Source organism: Pseudopodoces humilis, chromosome 16, assembly GCF_049639895.1.
Source record: "Pseudopodoces humilis isolate 2021_Gansu_Grassland_sample_001 chromosome 16, ASM4963989v1, whole genome shotgun sequence".
NCBI lineage: Eukaryota > Metazoa > Chordata > Aves > Passeriformes > Paridae > Pseudopodoces > Pseudopodoces humilis.
In genome coordinates this window covers 9479333-9501274 of record NC_142215.1, presented here as the reverse complement: position 1 = coordinate 9501274, position 21942 = coordinate 9479333, and the positions used below count along the sequence as shown (strand labels likewise).

General features: G+C 38.4%; 1 protein-coding gene across 3 annotated transcripts in view; it reads right to left on the bottom strand.

Annotated features, from left to right (window-relative positions):
* Positions 1-6512: 6512 nt before the first annotated feature.
* The window catches only part of BNC1 (basonuclin zinc finger protein 1), a 73935-nt gene continuing 58505 nt past the window's right edge, over positions 6513-21942 (bottom strand). For all 3 annotated transcript variants that reach the window (XM_088063110.1, XM_088063111.1, XM_005521547.3), the window contains exons 2-5: positions 14930-15032; positions 14533-14768; positions 11399-13320; positions 6513-9372 (exon numbers count right to left, since the gene is read on the bottom strand). In XM_088063110.1, coding sequence (XP_087919236.1) covers positions 8691-9372; positions 11399-13320; positions 14533-14768; positions 14930-15032 — 2943 coding nt within the window. In that variant the 3' untranslated portion in view covers positions 6513-8690. The remainder of the gene's footprint in view (positions 9373-11398; positions 13321-14532; positions 14769-14929; positions 15033-21942) is intronic.

Below are 21942 nucleotides of genomic sequence, written 5' to 3'. Positions count from 1 at the left end.
TCTTTGTGGTATTTATATTAGTGAAAAATTTGTTGATGTAATGTCATGATGGTGGTCTTCTGCCCAAATCCAACATGTAATTAATGTGATTAAAACCACAACTTTTCAAAGAAAATTTGGCATGCTTTTCTACAAGGATATGCAGACTTCTTGTGTTTGTAGTACATATCTGAATGCAAATATGTGTGTTTGATTTCCCCTGAGTGCTGTGTGAACAGTTATTATTACTGACCTGGAAATTATTCTCCTTTCCCTATTTGACTATTGTTTTTGTCTTGGTTAATGCATCCCTGAAACCAGATGTGCAACATTGGATATATTTCCATTACTTAACATGATCATGTGCATTTATTACCCCGATGTTTGAGGCAGTAACAGTTGGTTTGTGCTGCACACTCCATGACCTTAGTCTGGTACAATGTCCAGCAGGCCTCACAGGACAAAACACAGGGTGATGTAAGGAATACATATTAATGAGGCATTGTCTGGGGTACTGTTGCTAGGAACCACTTGAAACGAAACAAAATTTAGATTTTAGTTCTCTAAAGCATGTCTCTGTTAGATTTTACACAGGCATCTACCATGTGGCAGAACCAGCATCATCTCCTGCTGTTAGCAATGAAAAGGTTCCTCTGGCCAGTTCTAATTCCAGCCAGAAGAGTGCAGCAGGATATACCTGTGCTGAACATGTCCTCATAGGGCAGACCTAGAAAATGGCCAAAAATTTTTTAAATATCATCCACTCCCTACAATAATTGCCTGACATGCAAAACAAAATAACTGCCAGTTAATTGATTTCTTTCAGTCAGAGAAAAGGGCATTATAAAGAAGAGAATAGATTACCAAATAGTGGCTATTACTCCTTAACTCTAAACCCAGTAACATATATTGCTGTAAACAGAAGACTAGTAATGGAGGAAGTGATTGTGAATACTGAAGATTTTTTAAAAATAAATTAAAGACTGAGGGAATATAAAGTCATGCAATAATCTTCCATAGGGATACAGAAAGGGTTTTATGGAACCAGATTCTTAAATATTCTGCAATAATCACAGTGTACACCCAAGCCTTTGTGTTACTGTCATGATTTTCTATTAAGGTCAAAAACTACTGCTCTGAGTGTGCAGTAAAATTCATCATCTGCTGATCTTTGCTTAATTTTAAACAGAAAGTTAAGAGTTATAGCTGGAGGTTTCATGCCAACCAGCTCAGTTACCTGTGGACAGCCTTCTCCTTCTCTGCATGAAGAGCATGCACCAGACTCATCTTACATCTGCTCAAGAGCACTAGCGAGAGAGCAGAGTGTGTGTTACACACTGTGTCTTGGCAGCTCCATGTGAGTACAGACACCCGTTTTTGGAGTTTTGTTTCCAGCTGAACTGCATGGTCTGAATAGGGGGAAACCCCCCACCCCTTCATCATAAAAAGATAAAGATACACAGACACAGGTTAGATACAGGTTACAAAGATACAGGTGAGAAACAGACTGCTTTCCAACTGTACCCTTAAAGAGGTTTCTTCGTACAATCATAGCAGAATACAGGAAAAAGAAGGTAGAGTAGCATTCCCAAATGCAACAGGAAAAGTTTAGGAACAGAGAAAACAGAAATTTCCCCATTCATTTTAATATGCAGATACTCCTCCGTTTCTGCTTCATCTCCCATGCACTGGCATCATCCAGTCACTAGAAGTAGCTGTGCATGCCTGCATAGCTTCCAAAATGGGTTCTTCTCCATTCAGTTCCTACTGTTTCCTTCAGCAAAGAAAGATCTCCCTTTCTGAAACAAATAATATTCAAGAAGGAGCTCTTCATCAAAGATTCTCTGTGGAAGGTGGTAACCAAAAATGTGCACAAATGCCACCCACAATAGTAACTGTGCTCCATGCACTCCTTCTCCCTTTGGAAGCACCCTGTGGCTGCTCTCCAAATTGCAGTCCCCCATTTTTTTGTTCAGCTACTGCTCTTCTTCATTCTTGTTTGTGCAAGGTAAAATGGAGAATAAGAAACACAGAGACTGGAGATTTTTGTCAAACTCCACAGAAGTGAGAAAAATTTAGGTGCACCACCAACCCCCCACTTCCCCTGGAAATGAAGGAGATGAAGCAGCTGAAGGATATAAGGATGGGCACAGCAGAAGCTTTAGCCGTCAAAACAAACTGTCAACTGTCCTTTGTAGTCAGAGGGTGAAGGTGTTTTGTGCTAAAGCAGGGGGAAGCAGAGTGCTGGGAAAGCTAAATAGATGGTTTCACTCAAAGGTGTTTTTCCTGGATATGCTGAGGAAGGCAAAGAGGCTCACAATCTATAGGCCATTAGCAAAACATGGAAATGCTGCACACTGACTTTCTGAAGAGAGAGAAGCCCCCATTTTTGTAGATATCATTACCAAGCCTTGCATTACTTTGCATAGGATAGCACCAGGCAAGTTGCTGCTTTGGGGCACACTCCCTTGGAGCTGCCTGCAGCCTCAGAAGCCTGTGTGTACCTCTCGCACTTGGCCTCTCTGTGCTCAGGAATCCAACGTAAGGTTTATATCATCCCACACAGAGGTGCAGATGTTGGCTTCCCAGAGCAGCAATAACATGTCTCCTCTCCAGTAAGTTATGTTGTTTTCCTAGCGTCTCCTCTGAAGTCACTCTGGCTGCTCCTGGTTCTTCCACATCTCTATATGCCATACACTCACACATTTTGTTCTCTTTGAGAATTTTTGGCTGGAGACTGTCGGAATGTCATAAGGCATATCTGTCCAGATTTTGAACTTGCCTAAACTGGCCAAGCTCACTCAGAGTTAGTGTTTTATATCTGTGCAGGATCTGTTTCATGCTCTCTTACCAGCAAAGATAACACTAGTACAGTTGTTACATTGGTCATGCAGGAATATTGCCTGCAAAGTAATCATTTGTAGTGGAGACAGGGGCATAGAAATGAGTAAAGACTTTTTTCATAGTGCAACATTTTGACTTGTTTTAGTAAGTTAGCAGTTATAAAGCACTGCAAGCAGCCAACATGAGCCCATTTACTCACACATGTAACTAACAATCCTTGTTGAGACATGATTCCAGTATTATAAGCCCACTTCTACAGAATTCATTGAAATTGCTCCCAACTTACATTACCATAAATGAGAACAGAATTAGGTTTAACATGAATATGCAGCCTTGTGCATATGCAATTTTACTATGTATTGGTATATATGTGTGCATAAATCACCTATGCATGAAGTACATATACATATTGTCATTCTTATAAATCAGCAGATTCAAATAAGATATTTTCCTAGAAAACAGCTTGTATAATGACTATAGTTAAAAATAATCATTTTGGGATTAAAATGAGAATTCAGATTGAAATATTTCCATCTGCTAACTTTTACTGCAGTGCAAGTTGCACAGTACATAACAGTAATACACTACTTGCAACTATGGGATCCTCTTTTCTAAAAAATCAAGAAGCCATTGCAGTTTATTGTTGTGACTGAACAAATGTTAGGAGTAGCTGCTTCTGAATTTGAAGGGATACAGAGAGGAGGTGAGAACAATCCAGGATAATTCAGTTCATCCTTGACAGTGACCTCACTGGCTTTAGGCTTAAGTTAGAAGGGCAGACAGGGCTTCTGGTCTTGAGAAACACTGGCCTGTGGTAGGAGATGTACAGACAGGGAGTGAATAGGAAATGTGTCACACATCTTAAGAACTTACAGTCTGATTCTAAGACTGAAAAAGGGCAAGGAAGCTTCAAAAGTACAGAGTGCTCCCTCTCATATCATCGTATGACATAGAAGGCTTGAGCTTCTTCTAGGACACAGTGTGTCCATTTGGATGTTTTTTCAAGCAGCCATCAACATGCTTTTCCAAAAAGTGGTAACCAATTCCACAGTCTGACCCTGACAGTTTCTCAGACTTAAAATTACTTGCAGAGCATACAGTTGTTGAATGACTGCCTCTCCCTAAATTTGCAAGCTTCTAAAGGGTGGCAGATGCAGGTGCTAATAGCAGCAATATTATAAAAATAACATTTTAGAAATCCCTACACTGAATGAGCAGAAACTACAGAACAAGAAGACTAATGACAAACGATTTAAAAGACTGAAGCAAAGAATCAGCTGACACTTAAGACATGTTTGGATTGGCCTTAAGTTACTGAAAAGAAAAAAAAAAATCAAAATTCGTAGCATGATGCTGATATATGGTACTCCTCACAGTCCAAATTAAGGAGAGTTTTGCTAGAGACTTTGGCAAGCACAAGTTTGACAAACTCTTTCAGTGCTGCACTCAGCAGTCAAAGCAACTTCTGTGCTTATTAAACACCAGCATCTGCAGGCAATAATGGATAGTAATTCACAGTCAGTTTTAACAGTTTAGTGTAGGAGCTACAGAGACACAATATAAAAGGCTACAAATGCTTCCATGAAGCTTTAAACCAGTGCAGAATTAGATGAAGTGCACACCAGAGAGGGACTGTCACTTCATGGTTTTACCTTTCCTTTGCCTCATTACAGACCACATGTAAAAGCTGGAGGGTGCTCACAGGGAATGGAGCTGACAGGGCTACAGTTTAACAGGGTGATGTTTCAACAGTACATTTCCAAGTTAGCAACCTCTATAATCCAAGGACTGCCAAAAGGCAAGGGGAGCCAGGGAGTGAGGGGTGAAGGCAAGGGGAAATTAAAAGCCAGTCTACCTTCAGAAACAGAAACATGCTTTCTGAGGTTATGTGGAAATCTCTGTAGGCAGCGATCAGTTCAAGAGTTTTCCAAAAGTTTTCCAAGTCATCCAAAGCTGACTCAATCATGCTATGCATACTTAATTCTGCTTCAAACCTTGTCTTGCCCTCCCTTCAAATCGGGGGGGGACCAGCAGTAAATGCTGCTCTGAACAAAACCTTTGATCCAACCTTCCTCCTCTCATTCCACTGTTGTCTCCTTCCCAGCTCGAACTCTCATTTCAGCTTAGAAATGAATGCTCACTTGCAGGCTGAATGCAATCCTTATGGGCTGTATCTCAAACTCTAAAGGTGTTTTCACTTTAGCTGCTTTTCTTTAATCTATGCTTGCTGATTAATCAGAAATTGCTTGTGAACCCTTTTCAAGGAGGACCTGGCACTCTACTTAAAAATCCCTGGATTAAGTCCAAGTAGTTTAGCTGTTTTTTAGGCTTCCCTGTTCAGTGCAGGGCATCAGACAGGTATTTTCAGAACTTGTTTCTCCACTTTGCTGGGTTTTGCAGTGTATAACTTCAGTAAAGATTCACTAGAAACAACAGGCTCTGGTTTTGCAGCAGTTCTTTTCAAAGTACTTAGAAAACTGGGGCTATAAAAACAGATCCCTTACACTCCATTCAAAACAGATTTCTGCAAATACTCCTGTAAGCACCAGGACACTCATTGTTCCAGAGGGACACAGATTTGCTACCACAAACTATTCAAAATACCTGTGTTCTGAAACTGGATGCTTGGACTGGCTACCCCGCAGTGTGCACCCGTGCCTTCTCCTTTGGAGTCACAGAAAGATGACAGGATCTAGTTTTTGAGGCTCTTGTTTTCTAAGGGAGAAGAAAAAAAGATAAAAATAAAAAAGACGCAACATACTTGAGTAGCAAGGGTGGGCATGCCCAGCCCAGTTCAAATCTCAGGCAAAAATTTGAGCCCCCAACTGCACATACTCACAGATAGCAGATGTGAACATCTCTGGAACTTAGCCCCAGCCAGGGGAAGCTGCTGCAGCTTTCCAGACTGACTCTGAAAAGCTCCAAAAATAATGGTACTACTATTCTGAAGTGAGGTGACTTCCTTCAACATCTGTGGTGAATATGTGATACGGGCTGCTATAAGCATCACACGTATTTAAAACTAACAGGAGATGTCAAAGCTTGGTCCAGCCACATTGTGGTCATTAGGAGGAGGGAGCTACACAAATGTTTCATGAGATACATATGCTGCTCTAGGGGTACTAACAGTTAGCCTATTCTGAGAAATCTCCCATCCTGTCCAGATTTCTGAAAAATAAGAAAAAAACCTACCAAACCCTTCCAAAGTATAAAGAATAAAGCGGGCACAAAATATTTTCAGTGTAGTTCTCAATGATGAGACATTTACCTTCTGTTTAGTTGACAGCTTTTAAATGAACCTCTACCCTTGCCTACTGCACAAAGAAAAAAAAAAAATCAATAAAGTATCTGACAACATTTATTACATTACTTCTAATGGCTCATTAAAATAATGACACTTCCTTATTATGGAATAAGTTAGTACCACTGTCAAACCAGTGCTCTCTACAGACAGAATGTGTTCTCAGATTTTTTTTTTTTAATAAAAATTAAGACTAGCAGTAATTTCAAGCAAAAAGACCTAGTTTTCTGAATCAACCAGAGGCATTATTATTGTTTTTTATTAACACATACAAAATTATTAGGGTATACAAATGTGTTTCTTTTTTTTTGACACAGTGAAAACTAAATAAATGGGCATTACAACATTTGTTTACATCACATTTTGTTTCAAAAAAAAAGTTAATGATTAAACAAAGAGGTTTATATATATATATTTATATATAAAAAAAAAAAGCTTGAAATAGCTGGATAAGAAATAATTGATTTATACTATCAAAAGGCTGGGAGCAATTGTGTCTCCTGTGATTGTGCCCTTAGCTTTCAAACTATGACCCCCACTGATAGGAGTTTCTATTAAAAATCCAAAGAAAACAACAATAAAAACCTCAACAAAACAAACACTACCCTGCTCCTCCCAAAAAACCAAAACACCAATTCCCCCCAGAACACAAAACCTCAAAGCAATGGCACAACTTTCTGCACGCTAATATTTTTTCCTGACGGCTTCAAGCACAAATGGATTATTTTAAATATCACATAAACCTACAGTAAATTAAAAAAATAGAAGATTACTTTACACAATGCATGGAAACCATTTTGAGTGAGCACAAACATTTACAACTGCATCATGTTTTTTTCTTGCATAACCCATACTCACACACAAACCAGTTTTCAAAAGAATTGGTGAAATATTCAGTCCACATTTGTTTCTTTTATACAATATGAAATGGTTACAATACCATAGTATTTTTTAGAATAAGTTAAACATCAAGACATATGGCAATAGCATTGTACTATCCTTTCTACATACATATGAAATCCTGAATTTCAGTCTATTTTTATTAAGTCACAAAAATGAATAAAGACTAAGATCCAGTTATACTGGAAAACTAGACTAGTTCTAGAAACCACAAATACTGTAAGCACTTTGGTATAATATGTACAGATTGTGCTGTCAATGTCATGCTTGCATACTTGAACTGATCAACAGATTTCCACTGGTGGAATAAAGTAAAAAAGGTACTGTAAGTCTTGCTTTCTTATTTCTTTTCCTCTTTGCAAATGATTGAAAGAGGACACACCACAAGTACACACACAGCATTTGTATGATGTGACTACAAATTAAATATTAAAGGGTTTTTAAATACAATGCAAGGCCAGTCTTCTTAAGTGCATAGAATGTAATGCAGAATACTGTTAATTACAGGGGCAACTACAAAGATATGAAACATTTTAACAGATACTGAACAACGTTCTTATAAAAAAAAAGAGGTGTGAATGAGAATAAGCGTTCTTCTATTGTTACAAAGATCAACACATTTTATCCCCCACTGGTAAGAGAAACTAACTGCTGCCTCAGAAAAGATGTATCTATCTACTGCGTCCATTTTATCTCTTTCTTTCAGAGGCTTAAAATTGCACCATCAAACTCCTAAGCAGTTTGGATATTTGGTTGGGGATTTTTTTTTTTCTCTTCCCCCCCACCCCCTGCCCCATTTTTAACAAAACTTTTATCTTCCTGAAAGTAGAACTCAAAAAGTGCATTTTACATTAAAGGGCTTACTTTCCCCCCTATTTTATGGATGCATTTGCTGTAGTTTAGAACTTTTAGCTTAACCTATTCATTCTTTCTACCAATTTATTAGAATGTCTCAGATTTACTCAGGCTATTCTGCAAACAAGTTAAGTAGCCCCTTTTCATGCAAAGAAAATGGTACTGAATTTTAAGAAATCCAAAATACTGTAATCTTTACCGAAGTGAAATGCAAACTCACAGAGTAAGGACTGCAAGATTTTCAGAAGATTTGGACTGTATGCAGTGTTCCCAAATTTTTATTCTCTCCTTTGGATTTTGGGATACGGTTAAGTACATATATTCTGTTCTACTAAGACTGCAAGTCAGCTTCAGATTAAGGTCTCAGGAACAAAATGGTAACCTCAAAATTCTCAACCCAACCAGAGGAAACTCACCCCAATCATTACTCATTTCTTACACAACACAAGAACCCATTTAACATGTAAACACAAGCAATGACAGTCCTCATTTGAAGCTCCTATTGTGGCAAGTAATACTTCACAGGTATCAGAAACACTTCAGTTAATGTCTCCATATTTCCCCCATTTCTAAGATGTTTTCTTTTCCTTACAGAAGTTGTAGCTGTTCAACATCAAACCAAACAATTGCACAAAAACTACAGCACCAAGCTTTGCTAACTGAAACTGCTGGAGAGCACACACAGGAGAAAATTTGACTGTGGCTGTTGAGTGAGCTAGAAGTCAAATGAGCTTAAATGAAACTAATGTTAACACATTCCTTAATTGAAATGATTAATTCTTAGCAGAAATAAATTAAGATCAGTCTGATCTTACTGTAAGCTAGTTGGTGACCCAGCCAGACTTTTGTGCAGATTGGGGTTTTGACTGTGCCTGTTCCGACTGCGAACAGATGAAAACATTGTGTTGCAACCTGGGACTTTGCATTTGTGGAGCTGGCGGAGATGCACAGTTTTGTAATGAGCCCTAAAAGTTCCTTTATTACTGTATGTTTTTTGACATATATGACAAGTTATTGGCAAACTGGAAGGTAAATTTATAAAGTTTTGATTAGCTTTCTCAATTAAAGTACAGTCTTGGTAGAGTTCATCATTGGGCATTAGGCTGGGTCCTTCACAGCTTTCATCACTATCATCCAAGGGCATTGTGCATATTTCACTTCCTCCATCAGAATCCCAAGAAGAATGAGCACTGCTCTCAGACTTAACGCTGGAAGTTGTGCTTAGATCCAGAACAGCTCCATCATTTAATGGATCGTATCCGTAGCTCTCAGAACAGGGTTCTGCAATTTTGCTCATTGGAAAAACGTAGCTGCCTGTTCTGTTCATTCCTTTGAAGATTACAGAAGTATGTCCAACATGTTGTTTTAAAGAGACATCTTGGCAAAACTCCTTAGCCATGTCTTTCAAGAGGTATGTTGCATTGAAATGGTTGTTGAATTCCAGTGTATCTTTAGTCAGAAGCTTATGATGAAGATTTAGGTTTGAACTATGTCTAGAAGAACAAAGACAAGCTTAGCAAGAAAGTGTTTCACCTCACTTAACAGCTGTTTCATAATGATCATAAACAAAAAAAGGAAAATCAGTATTTAGTAGCATGCATGAATTGTATACTTCAGATTTGACCAATTGCCACACTGGGAGTGCAAGTGGACAATTTACATGTATGACAGGGTTTCTGAACTTGGTTGCACTGGCATATATCAGATTGTAAGCAATAACTCTACAGCAATCAATGTTTCAGATTCTCTCCTGCATTGGGGATAGCTGTCTTCTCTGCTAGATCTAGTGCTAAACCTAAAAGAGGTGGAGGACAGACTAAAAACCTGTAAACTGAACTGAGATGGGTAAAAAACAAGTTTCTTTCCCAATGGACAAAGAACAAAAGGACTGACACCTGAGTCTGCAAAAAATGTTGATGATCTCAAGTACTGCAACCATGTACAGAACGAAGCTGTACACATCAGTACAGAGCCTTTTTTTTTGTCAGGAGCTTCCTTGAAAAATGAAAATTGAATTATACACAGCTTGCAATTTTCAAATGGGCATCTCTATGTTCAGTTTAAAACCATCAAAACCTACAGAATCACTGCTCCTCACTGAATATTATCAATCAGCTCACTGGTAACTTACAGGCTCTGTCTAGAAGACAGAGTTTATTGTAATATTGGCAAAACATTTGTCTTTCTCCTTGCCATCATGGTTTAATTAGAAACATGGATTGTTCAAAAAGGCATAGAAATATTTAGTGCTTGTAGTCACACTACTCTATGTTAATATCTAGAAACTTCTGCAAAGTTGTTCCAAATAACTATTGTTTTGTACAAAGCATGTGAAATGTCTTCTGAGCTCACCTTTTTTTTTTAACCCCTCTTCCAAAAGCACCTATGTTAAAACTTATCTCAGCATATTGGTGTGGGAAGGAATTTCTGGCATGTGAATACAAATCTTACTGCTGGCCTTCTTTTCTGTGGCCCGTATCGCAATTACAGTGGAGAGGAATTCACATCTGGGAAGATGCAGGCAGCAGGGTATGAAGCCCTGCCAACAGCAGATGAATCTGTGCATCTCAGATGCAGTGGCCAGTCCTCAGAGACCAGCTCATCCTCTCTCTGGATTGCATCAGCTGGCTCCAGCACTCCTAGCAGATTACAGACAATCTAAACCTCGTGTCACTCTGAACTACTATCCAGGCATGCTTCCTGCAGCCAAAAGCTGCTCTAACACCGCTACAGACTTGGAAAACTTGTAACACTTCGTTGCACTTGAATAGGTTTGTTACTGCTTCAGATACATTACTGATAGTCAACAATAAAGCTTCAGCTCTCCTTTCTAAATTGATGAGCTTAATAGGCTGAAATAAAATGAATTACAGCAATACAGTACTGAAATGAACATTAAACTGAACCAAGCTTATGCTTTAGTTTAGAAATCAGTATTTAATCTCACAGAAAAGCACTACTGATGTGGATACACACCAGATAGTGTTTGACTACCACTGCATAATGTCAATTTTGGGCTGACAAAGACTAATCTTGCTTTTCTTATGGGCTTTTTCACACCGGTCTGTTTGAAATCCTTGAGTAAATAATGGACAAGGGTAAGTGAAGATTTCCTGAATTGATCTCATTGCTTTTTCATTTAAAAACACTGTATACATCAAAATACACATGAAACTACATATTAAACGTGTAAGTCCACACATACATCTACTGGAAAATTGCTGAATTCATACCCTTATGGGTTTCCCTTTATGTACTCATGTATTCTTTCAACTACTGCAGTCTTTATCAGTTAGGAAATTTTCATGACTTTATTTAGTACCTTGTAGTCTATTGGAAAGGAAATGTTTCTTTCAATGGATTTCCATTTCAAGAATGTTCTGATAAGTTATCATACCTGTTATATGAGGATACACAGAAAATATTTGTAGGCTCCATTCCTCAAACACTCATTTTAATTTCAAATTAGGCTCCATTGTGATGGCAAAATAAATACAATTTTGTTTATAATTGTCTTACCTGTCTCGACTTCTACGAGAAGGGAAAGCAGCATTACAGCCCTCAACTGTGCAAATATGCATTTCTTTGAGATGTACGTTTTTGAAATGCATTTTTACACTGTAAGGGTTTTTAAAAGTCTTCTTACAGATGTCGCAATGAAAGCGGCTTTCTTCCTTCTGAATCCCTAGTGCATGTTGACTGACATGATCCATATCTTTAGAGTCTTCAAAACAAGGAATGGCAGCACCCCTGTTTGACAAAGTGCTGAAAAAGCCCCCGGTCAGCAAGTGGTGTTGCAATTCAGGGCAGTCATTTTTAGGAATCCTGTGCTTTGACTGCTCTTTAATATACATGGGGGGTTCAGTCATTGGTTTTATAACATCACTGTGGTGGTGTTTTGGATCTTCATATATAATCTCATGGGAAACTATTTTTAATGGTTGGTTTTCTTCTGGTTTAACCTCTTTCTCACAGTGTTGCAATTCATTCTCAGAGATATCCTCGATGTATTTGTTATTTGGCGCAAAGACAGATTCAAAATACTTTGGGCCCTCTACCCCAGAGAGAGATTTCCATGAATTACCTGAATGGGGGTGCTTTTCCACCCTGTCGGTCACCCGCTTCTCTATCTTATGCTCACAGGTCTCAAGCTCTCCATCGCTTACCCCCTGCAGACGTGATTCATCCTCAGAACTGGCAACATCACTACTTTCATTGGGTGTTTCAACAGCTTCTTTCTCTATCTTAATGGGCATACTCGACTTACGAGATTTCTTCTTGGGGAGCATGTCAAATGGCAATTCATTGGAAACAAGCTGCTCTGGTATGGAGGAAGAAACAAGAGGCAGAGAAGGAAGAGTACCTGGAGTATTGGCAAGCTCAGCTGGTGTGACTGGACTACGGTAAAAAGGAAGAACAGGCTGTACCGTCTTCAGGTTTGGAAAGAGGACACCGTTATGTCCAATACTGGAAAATCCAGCCTGGCCTTTTGAATCTGTACAAGAGCTGGCATAGCTGGAAATAGTTCTGCTGTCTGGAGTTAAAATTGTGAATTCTGTCCTTTTACTATCTCCAGGTCCAGCAATGGTCAAACCATTTCTTAGATCTTTATCCCTGTTATTTCTGTTCATTGGCATATGGAGTCTGGGGTTAGGATTTGCACTGTGACGGTTTCGACTACGCAATGAGCTGAACACCATATTGCAGCCCTCAATGGTGCATTTGTGCTTTATCTTCAGATGAACAGCATTGTAATGTATTTTCAAAGTACCTTTGTCATAAAATGTTTTTTCACATGCAGTGCAGAAGACACGCCCTTTCCTTGGCCCAGCACTTTTTTCAACAGATTTCATTTTGTTTTCTGGAGATAGTGCTGTCATTTCAAGCTTGGCTGCTACATTATGTGAACTGGAATCACTCAAAAGGGCATCATCTTCTGTTTTAGTGACATCTGGACCATTTATGCTCCTCTCATTTTCAACTTGAAATGGTGCAGAACTAGAAGTTAAAAAACTGCTTTCAGAAAATGGTATCTGAAGATCTTGTTTGGTTTCGTTGCTATGGTCTTGACCTTGCTCAATCAAATGTCTTTCTGGTGGTGAACCTATCAAAGGTGGAGGCACCGGACTGAAAAACTGAAATGGCAGCATGAAAGCCATGTTATTTACAATATTCTCAAAGGGATGAATGTTGGTGGGACTCATTTTGTCCAAGGAAGCAGAAAAATTAGGACTGTGTGGGTTGCAGCTCTCAATGAATGCCCTAATATCCAAATTGGCAGTTGGTGGTGGTATTATGATCGACTGCCCTTCTTTCTCTTGAATTGCCATTAACTCTACAATGGACTTAGTTTCTCCAAAGCGAAGAAACTGCTGCAAAGTAGCCAATTCTTCTTCAGTGGTCATTATGCTCCAGTGATCCAGCACCTTTCCTGAAGCATCCTAAAGCCAAAAATATTTAAATGAGTTAGACATTAGTTAAGGCAAACAAAAACCACCTCCCTTCAAATCTCTCATTTTTTCCAGGGACTAAAACTTCTTCTCTAGCCAAAAATTGAAAACATTCCATTTAATGAGATTAATGCAAATTCTGTGATAATTTCTTCCAAATTGTACCACATTGGTGATATTATTTCTTCCTGAACTGACAGTAATACTTTCCAATAAAATATTTTTTTCCACAAAAATTAAGACATGTTATTTGAACAACAGATAGTATCCTGTAAGCACAGACAGCAGAGATGGAGCAATCAGACCAAGATTTAGGTCCTCATTTAAGTCAAGCATTCTTTCATTGCAAGTTTAATAATCTTCCAAGCAACTAAGATCAGAGAACAAATGAACCTATATTGATCTATTGCCAGTTTTCACAGAGCACAGCTGTAATTACACCAGTGTTGGAGTTCTTTCAAACTCTAGCTATGCCTAACTTTTCCCAATAACTACAATAAATATTTTATCACAGAACATGTATTTGATGGCCTACTGAGATTTTTCACAGTGCATGTAAGAGTTTCTAAGATGATGCAGAACGTAACATTATAAATTTTTCATGTGATAGAGGTTCAAGGTAATTGATTCCATATTTTTAATCCTAACACTAAAAAGCAAGATTATCAAGACCATTAAATATTGATTCATGTCATAATGTAAGATCATAATATTACTTTACATAAAAGGTAACTTCCACAGCAGCAAGGACTAACATCAGTGTAAGCACATAGGGCCAAATACACTCTGGCTGCAGCTCCAGTAAGGTTGGTAGCACTACCAGAGACGAATACTGTCCCTGGTGTTTTAAATAATGGTAAGTTTATTTCTTAATGTTTTATTCTGCTGGATAAAAGCAAACTCTCTGTTTAAATAATACTGGAACAAATTCTAAAGCCTTTACTTTGATACATTACCAGTAACTTTTTTATTTTTGCTTACCTTTGTTGTTATATTTGAGCAAGTAGAAAGATTTCAATTAAGTCCAACTTAAAAAGAGAGCTATCACCAGAAATACACTTTTTTCTTTTCTGGCATTAAGCTCGTACAGTCTATTACTGCCTTTCAGATGCACCACTCTTAACACATTGTGAACCATCGAGAAGATTAAGCTAGAAAACCACTTGACTGTCCTATTTCTATTTTAAAAGCCACTTTAAATACCTGTAGCACATATCCACGTATATAATCCTGCAGTGTCCAATCCAGAGCATGGAGAATCTGTATCACCTCTTCCTGCTTCAGAACACTGAAAAGCCGATCGAGCAGAATTTTAAGGCGCACAGGAATGGCTTGGGTTCCATACAACATGAGGCTACTGATATCAAAGACAACATTGGATTGAACTATTTCTACTTGGCTTGATGGGTAGAGGTTTGGAATCCTTAGTTTGCTCAGGGCTGAAAATAAAAATCACAAAATGTAAATAAACTTGAGTCCCGAGAAAGAGAAAATGGAGTGCAATTAATACTGGGGTGGGGGCTGAGGAGTGACACAAGAAGTATATAATAATTATGAGGATCCTAAATGGTTTTCTATAGATTGTAAAAACAAATATTACCATGTGCTACCCATCCATGCCGGCATTGGTCACATTGTCGCTGATTTATTTTCCCAGGTTTGAAACAGTGACAACTACAGTTCACGAGAGTGCACCGGATAGCCTGGAGATCAATGGAAAGCATGATAGGTAATATATAAGCACCGTTCAGAGTGTGCACATTATACATCTACAGTACCCCCATAAAATCCACATGAAGACAGAGTTAACATACCAGCACAGACCTATCAACGTGCAATATAAGTAATCCAGGCAAAGCCTGAGTTATACAAGGCTACCTCTGCCTGAAAAAGTCAAGTCACCAGCAGAAACACCAGTGATATGGAAGCAGAATATTTAACAATATACATAGCAACACTTCTGTGGATTTATTTAGGCTGAAGTACCTTCATAATAATTATTGTTATAAATTATGAATTCATCTAAGCTATGACCCTCATATAGGATCACTTTCTCAGGGAGCTTTAAAAACAGATGTACAGATGAAAATACCCCCTCTCTCGGTTTTCCTGGAACTCCACTGCAATATAGCAAGTTCTAACGAGCAATTCAACTCTGCACAGATGTCATACCCTACACACCCAGAATTCACATGGAATATCTGTATTCTGTCAAAGACACAGGAGTTCACTAATGCTCCTCAGTAACAAAGTTCACCAAAGAGTACCCCAACTCTTCAAAGACTAAACAGACACACGTTGTAAGGGAAATACTTGAAAGCAAAATAGAGCACACAGAGAGCAACCAGTTGCACAGTTCAATTTGTACATCACTTTACTCTCACCAAGGTCATCTATAATGCAAACCAAATTAGTATTCAGATGTCCCTAATCAATGGGGTGATACAAACTCGCTTCCTAGAATTTCTTCTGTATGTGCCCATCTGCTGGAGAAGGCAAACAGAAAACTTGGAGGTCCTAGTTAAAGCTCAAGAGGGATTTGCTACAGAGCAAAGCTTTTGCAGGATTCTGCACTGCTTGGATCTGGCACTGAGTATAGTTCCTGCATAAACAGAATATTTATTGAGGGAGGGAAAGCAAAGAAACTGATGTGCAGAAAGTCTTCAGTGAAATAATAAAGAAAAACAGATCATGCAATTGTAAAATGTCTGCATTTTTCTGCTTTTAAATTAATGTTCCCTCTCCTAAGGTTTTATGCAAAATGGGGACTTCCACTCTGCAAAATACCCATAGGAAATTAAGGTAAGATTTGAAGTAAAAAGGAAACATGGCATTCCCACACTGGTACTTCAGAAAACATACAAGGAAGCCAGATTGTGCAAAAACTTGCTAAGAAAGATGGATGCAAGAAACACTTAAACTCAAAAGTACATGGCATAAAGTTAATTTCACTGAGATTTGCAATGGGCATTTCTTTAGACTTGAAGAATCTGTCTGACTCGGGGCAGAAGAGGACACTGCATACAAAAGGTTACTATAAACAAGCATGTTCTGACATTTGGATGTCTAGTGCTTCACAGTAATGGATTTGGAGTGAGATTTTAAAATTTCAGTATCTGGCTTATCCAGGAGTTACCTTACATGCACATCTCCAAACTGCAGTGACTTGATGCTGAGATTTGCCTGCATTTGAAGAATTGGAACAAGTGGCAAGAGGGCTCTTGAAATCTCTGAATCACTTTGCCTCTAATCTTTTAAAGGATCCATTGCAAAATCCTGTGTTCTTGAGAAAAGCTCTGTGCTCCCCATAAAGTCATAAAATACACATCAATACCCTACGCAGTGTCAATTGCTTCATTTTAATGGAGGATATATTTTCACTCAGATGCTAAATACTTCCATCTAACAATAAAACACCATAAATTTCTTATGGAAAGGTTGGGGGAAGAAAAGGTATAGTTGACTGCGGATTCATTTCTACCACAAGCTATAAAACAATAAAGCAGTTTGAGTCTTCTGCCTCTCTGCATACATAATATTCTGTGACTTGCCTGGACTGAAGCCCTTCCACAGGCAACCCTGCTAGGTTGAGTAAAGTACAGTGCATTCCATAAATGCATCTTTTACATTCCCTTCAGACAAAATTACAAAAGGGTACTTCCTTTTTCTGCAAGAAGTAACAGAAATCTGCACAATGAAAAAAGCTGTCATGATGATAAGTTAATTGAGATTCCAAAATTTTTTTAATTCCTTTTCCTTTGGACATGTTCCACAAACCACTGACCTTTAAAACTATTTTTTTCTATTTAATTTGTGTACTTGGACACCACACCAAATTTTACATTTCATAGCTTTCTGTAAGAGACTTCTTCTGTATGGTACACGTGTTTATTTTGCTTTCCTGTGTATGTGTAGAAGACTGCACATGCCAAAACAGGAACAAGTAAAAGGAGGGCATGTTGTTCTACATATATGAAAGCAGCTGTTACAAAGGGAATAGAGTTTCTCCTCTATTCTAAATATTGAACTGAACCTCTCTCAAGTCACATTATTGCTTCTGGAAACCAGGAGTTAGCTTGCATCCTGCTAACATATCAAAGGTCTGCCCTTGAATGGGGGATCCGTTGCTGACTTAAAAAATGACTTTAAAGAATGCCTAATAAGAAACAACTGTGATTTTTCAGGTTTTTAACATTTCCCTTCATTTGTGTTTGTCACAGTCTGTGTCTCCTAAAGCTTTTCTAGCAATATTTATAATAATGTTATATAATATAGTCATAGAGAATATATGAGAGAAAAATTAACTTCTGAAATAATCAGTGAATTACAATTTTAAATTGTCACTGTTCAACTCAAAAAGGTATTTGTAAAAGATGCATTTTGATTATCTCCCAAATTAACACATAGCAGACTTTACTGAAAATAAATTTAGCAAAATTTCATGAAAATAATACCCTTGTCTTTTGCCCATTAATCCTACTACCCTTAATACGCCTATTCTAAGGTAGTGTAATTATATCAAGTCTTTTAATAAGCTTTATTTTCCTAGCCAGTGGAATGCACACACAATTTCACTCTGCAGAACAAAGGAATAACTTTCTGTATTGCATAGATGCAAAGCTTGAAAATTATAATTAAAGGATTGGAAATGTAGAAGGAAATTACAGTGGAAATTTTTTAAAGTACAATCCTTTCATTCACATCATTATTTAATTTCATCTTCTAGAAACAGAAGGCAGATGGTCTAAAAAAACTAAATCTTATGCTATCACCAAGGATCTTGGTATTGCTTTCCAGCCACTCTCCCTTTCACAAATGGATCTTTCCTAATCCATTATTAGCCCAACTTTCTTAATTCCTAAAAAAATAGAGTTGAAAAGACTGATCAAAACGTTTTGTGGTTTTACCAGCATGACCGTGAGAATCTGAATGCTGAACTTTAAATAAAAATGATCCCTCATTACAAGACAGACATTAACCATTCAACTGGTCACTGAAAAACTTCAACTACTAATCACTGAATCTTACCATCTGCTGCCTGAAAGTCACGCCTGCTCACATTCTTTTTTTGCCAGATATTGATGTGGCTTCAATTATGCTTCAAAAGTTCCTGAATGTTTCTTTGCAACATGCTCACAGCCCTCACAGCTAAGGAAAAGCCCAGGCTAATAGGACATACTCATGCCGATTCTGGGTATATAATCACTTCACAAAGTAAGGTTGAAGAAGTCTCCTAGGACCTATGCTCACTTGCAACATACAACAGGTTTAAAAAAAAGCAGGAAGACAAGAAGGGCACTGTAAGTGTATCCAATCTCATTCAGTGTTAAGTGGGTTCTGGTTTGACAGCACTTTGGCTTGGGAAATAAATTAAGAAGCAAGGAAATACTGAAGACCTTGTCAGGACTGAGTTGGACATATGTGCTCATGCTGGAAAGCTGCTCTGAGTCTCTGCATGCAGAGGCTGCAAGTGCAGACACCAGTAACATGGAAGAGCAAGTCCCAGATTACCCTGGTGCTATTTAACAACAGAAACGCACAGGTCAGCACCCTCACTCCTGACACTTTCTGGCATTTAAGAAAAACCCTTGCCTTTTTTGCACAGTTTTTCCTCACTTTAAAAACTGCTGCTTTGTTTTTCAAGCTACTGCCATCACACAAAGAGCTTGAGAGCTTCTCTGCTCCGCTATGAGGATTACCAACAGGAGTTACATTGAAACAAATACATGAGACAAACGTTCATTAGATGAGCTATAGCAGATAACACTTTCATTGCCCTCTCTTGAGGGATTCCAACAACAAACTGCATCTCCTATAGCCATCTCATCATCATCAGTGGTAATCCCACTGAATATATGTAATCCACCATGGTATGTGCTCTGGTGAGCACTAATCCTATAGGAAAGAAGTGGGATATATCCCATATTTGCAGAATAGAACCACAGTGACTCCACAGTAACAACACTTGTGGAGGAAGAGGAATGATTTACAGTGGGGAAGAAATAAAATTAAACATGGGACATATGTCAGGTTATTTTTCCTGCTTGCTCCTTGTAAAATATTTGCAAGGGAAGTAAAGGGATAGATACTTTACCATCCTTAAATTAAAAGGACAGCCACAGCTAACTCAAAGGCCAAATCCAAATCTGTGTGCACCTTTCACAGGGAACAGTAACTATAAATGAGTGTGAAGTTGTCCTTCTGTTCCTTCTTTTCTTTGCTGTTCTTATTATAATCCCCTAGGTTTCTTGTGTTTCCAGAGTTTAAATAAGTTCCTTTTTCCACACTGAGTTACATTTGATTACTTTTGTGTTTTAATCCTTTGCACAACCACTAAAAGCAGAGACAAATCAAAAACCCCTTATCATAAGCATCTTTCTCAGTGCCATCCTTTCCCACATGATACAATGAGCAAAGCTTTGCTTTGTCCATTGTTTGTCAGGCAACTTCTGCCACTTTCCCTTGGGATATATTCTGCTGATAAATAACACTGTCTGTCAGTTTTGTCATGATTTAAAACAGGTTCTCAATTCCCATTTTGTTCACCTTACTTTCACTGTATCACAATCCTGCTTATTCATATCAGACTAGTATCTGGGGTTTTATCCATCCCACATGTATTTGTATCCCCCCTGTCCACTCTATAGTGTATATTTAGCCCTTGGGTCTGTTCTTCCTGAAAACAGACTTCAGTTTTTGATACACTGTTGTGCTCTCTGTTGTGTACTGGAACTAGAATATATGCCAGCATGTTCCATGTATAATCACAAAATGTGCTGGGCTGCTCTAGATGGTGTAAGTACTTGTTGAAGACATAGCCCAACAATTAGACATAAAATGCACATTGATATTAAATCTGTTAGATTAAGCACCTTGTATCTCTAATTGTTTCTTGAAAGTTTCAATGTACTCCCAGCTTAGTAAAGTTCTGAATCCCATCTGCCTGTGGAGACCATTAGCAGGGCCCCTGCAGCATCTTCAAGGAAAGGCTCTGGGCCATTTTCTTCTTCCTGACATGCTGACTTCAAAGAGGTAACAAGATGCCTGGAGGATGGACAGAATATGGAAGCCCTTTGCTGCCTGTAATGGAGCTGGGAAGACACCCTGGGAATGGGAAAAGGGAGGAACAGCACGCTGCAGAGCACTGATGTGCACAGGTCTGACAGCAAGGCCCAAGTGAGAGTTACTCTGCACAAAGACTTGGCCCAACTTGCTGCAACTTGCACGTGTTCAGCTCAGCATTGTGGTGGTTCCTTCTGTCATGTGTTTAAGGTCCTGGAAAGTTCCCCACCACCACAGCACAGAAACACTGCCTGCCTTTCACAGTCTGAGCCCCCAAAACAAAGGGATTTCCATTCAAGTACATTTCTACCTAATCCACTACACTTGGTTGCTGCAAGTTCTGTTATTTCTAAAGTTTAGAAATATTTAAATAATTACACTAAATTATTAAAATAAGAAAAATGTCATTATAAGTTTTTTAATTATACTGGACTGAATGAACATATTTCCACAGCCTTATATCAAAAAACCTGTTTCTTACAAAGTAACAGCTGCTACTAATAATTATCTAATAAATGTAAGTAACAACAAACAACTTTCCTAAAAAGCAAACGAGCTTTGCAGCTTGTAGTGTCCAGAAAACATATGGTATCTTCTGTATTTTGAGCTTCAAATTAAGTAGAGAAAAATTGTACACAGGTGTGACAGAGTAAACAGTTGACCAAATAGCTCCGACCTTCTCCATTGAGACATATTAAAAATGCTGGCCTGAGACAATTCATAAGACAAACTTCTTATTAGTAAAATAATTGAGCAAAATTATTGTCTCCTGCTTAAGAGAGCAATTAGAAGACAGATGGGAAAGGTGGAGGTGGGCCACAATTTGCTTTGTACAGTGTCACTAAACAGAAAGCTACACTCACAGCTCAGTTCCTAAACTGATGATGACTCCTCGGCAATCTGGCTGGTTTTCATTCACACCAACCATCTATTCCTACCAAGTTGAGGAGGTGCAAGAACCTTTGAAAAGTCAGACAAAAAACTTTTGTTTCAGAAGCCAACCATGGATTTCTAAATTGAACTTAACACCTATTCTACAGAAAATTTTGGCTGGTGCAGCTGCCGCTCAGCTCCCACTTACCCCTGTGCTGTGGGAGAATTGTGTTACGATTTTTCTTCTAGAAGTACACAAAGGCCACAAGTTGAATACATTTTCTTGATAAGACGATGGAATACAGCCCATTAATTATCTGGACCTTTATGTATATATCCATACTGTTTATTCGGGGTCAGATACCAAAATCTGCCCTCCTTTTAAACATCCACAGCCTAAGAATATATATAATCAGGCTATTTACAACCCAGAACCTGCAGCAAGTTGCTGCCCCATTACCCTCTCCCTCAGTAGGGCTGAACAAAACAAATTTTGGCCTAGAATTTGACCAAATCTCTCTCTTGTGGGGGCAGCTGAGTACTTTGAGTTAAGAATGTTTAATTGTCCTTGTAAAAACTGACTAAAATGTCCTCAAAAACAGACAAAAACATGAGGAGAGTGAATAAGCTCAGTAAGATAGAAGTGAAATTAGGTAACACCTTCACAGGATGCCACCA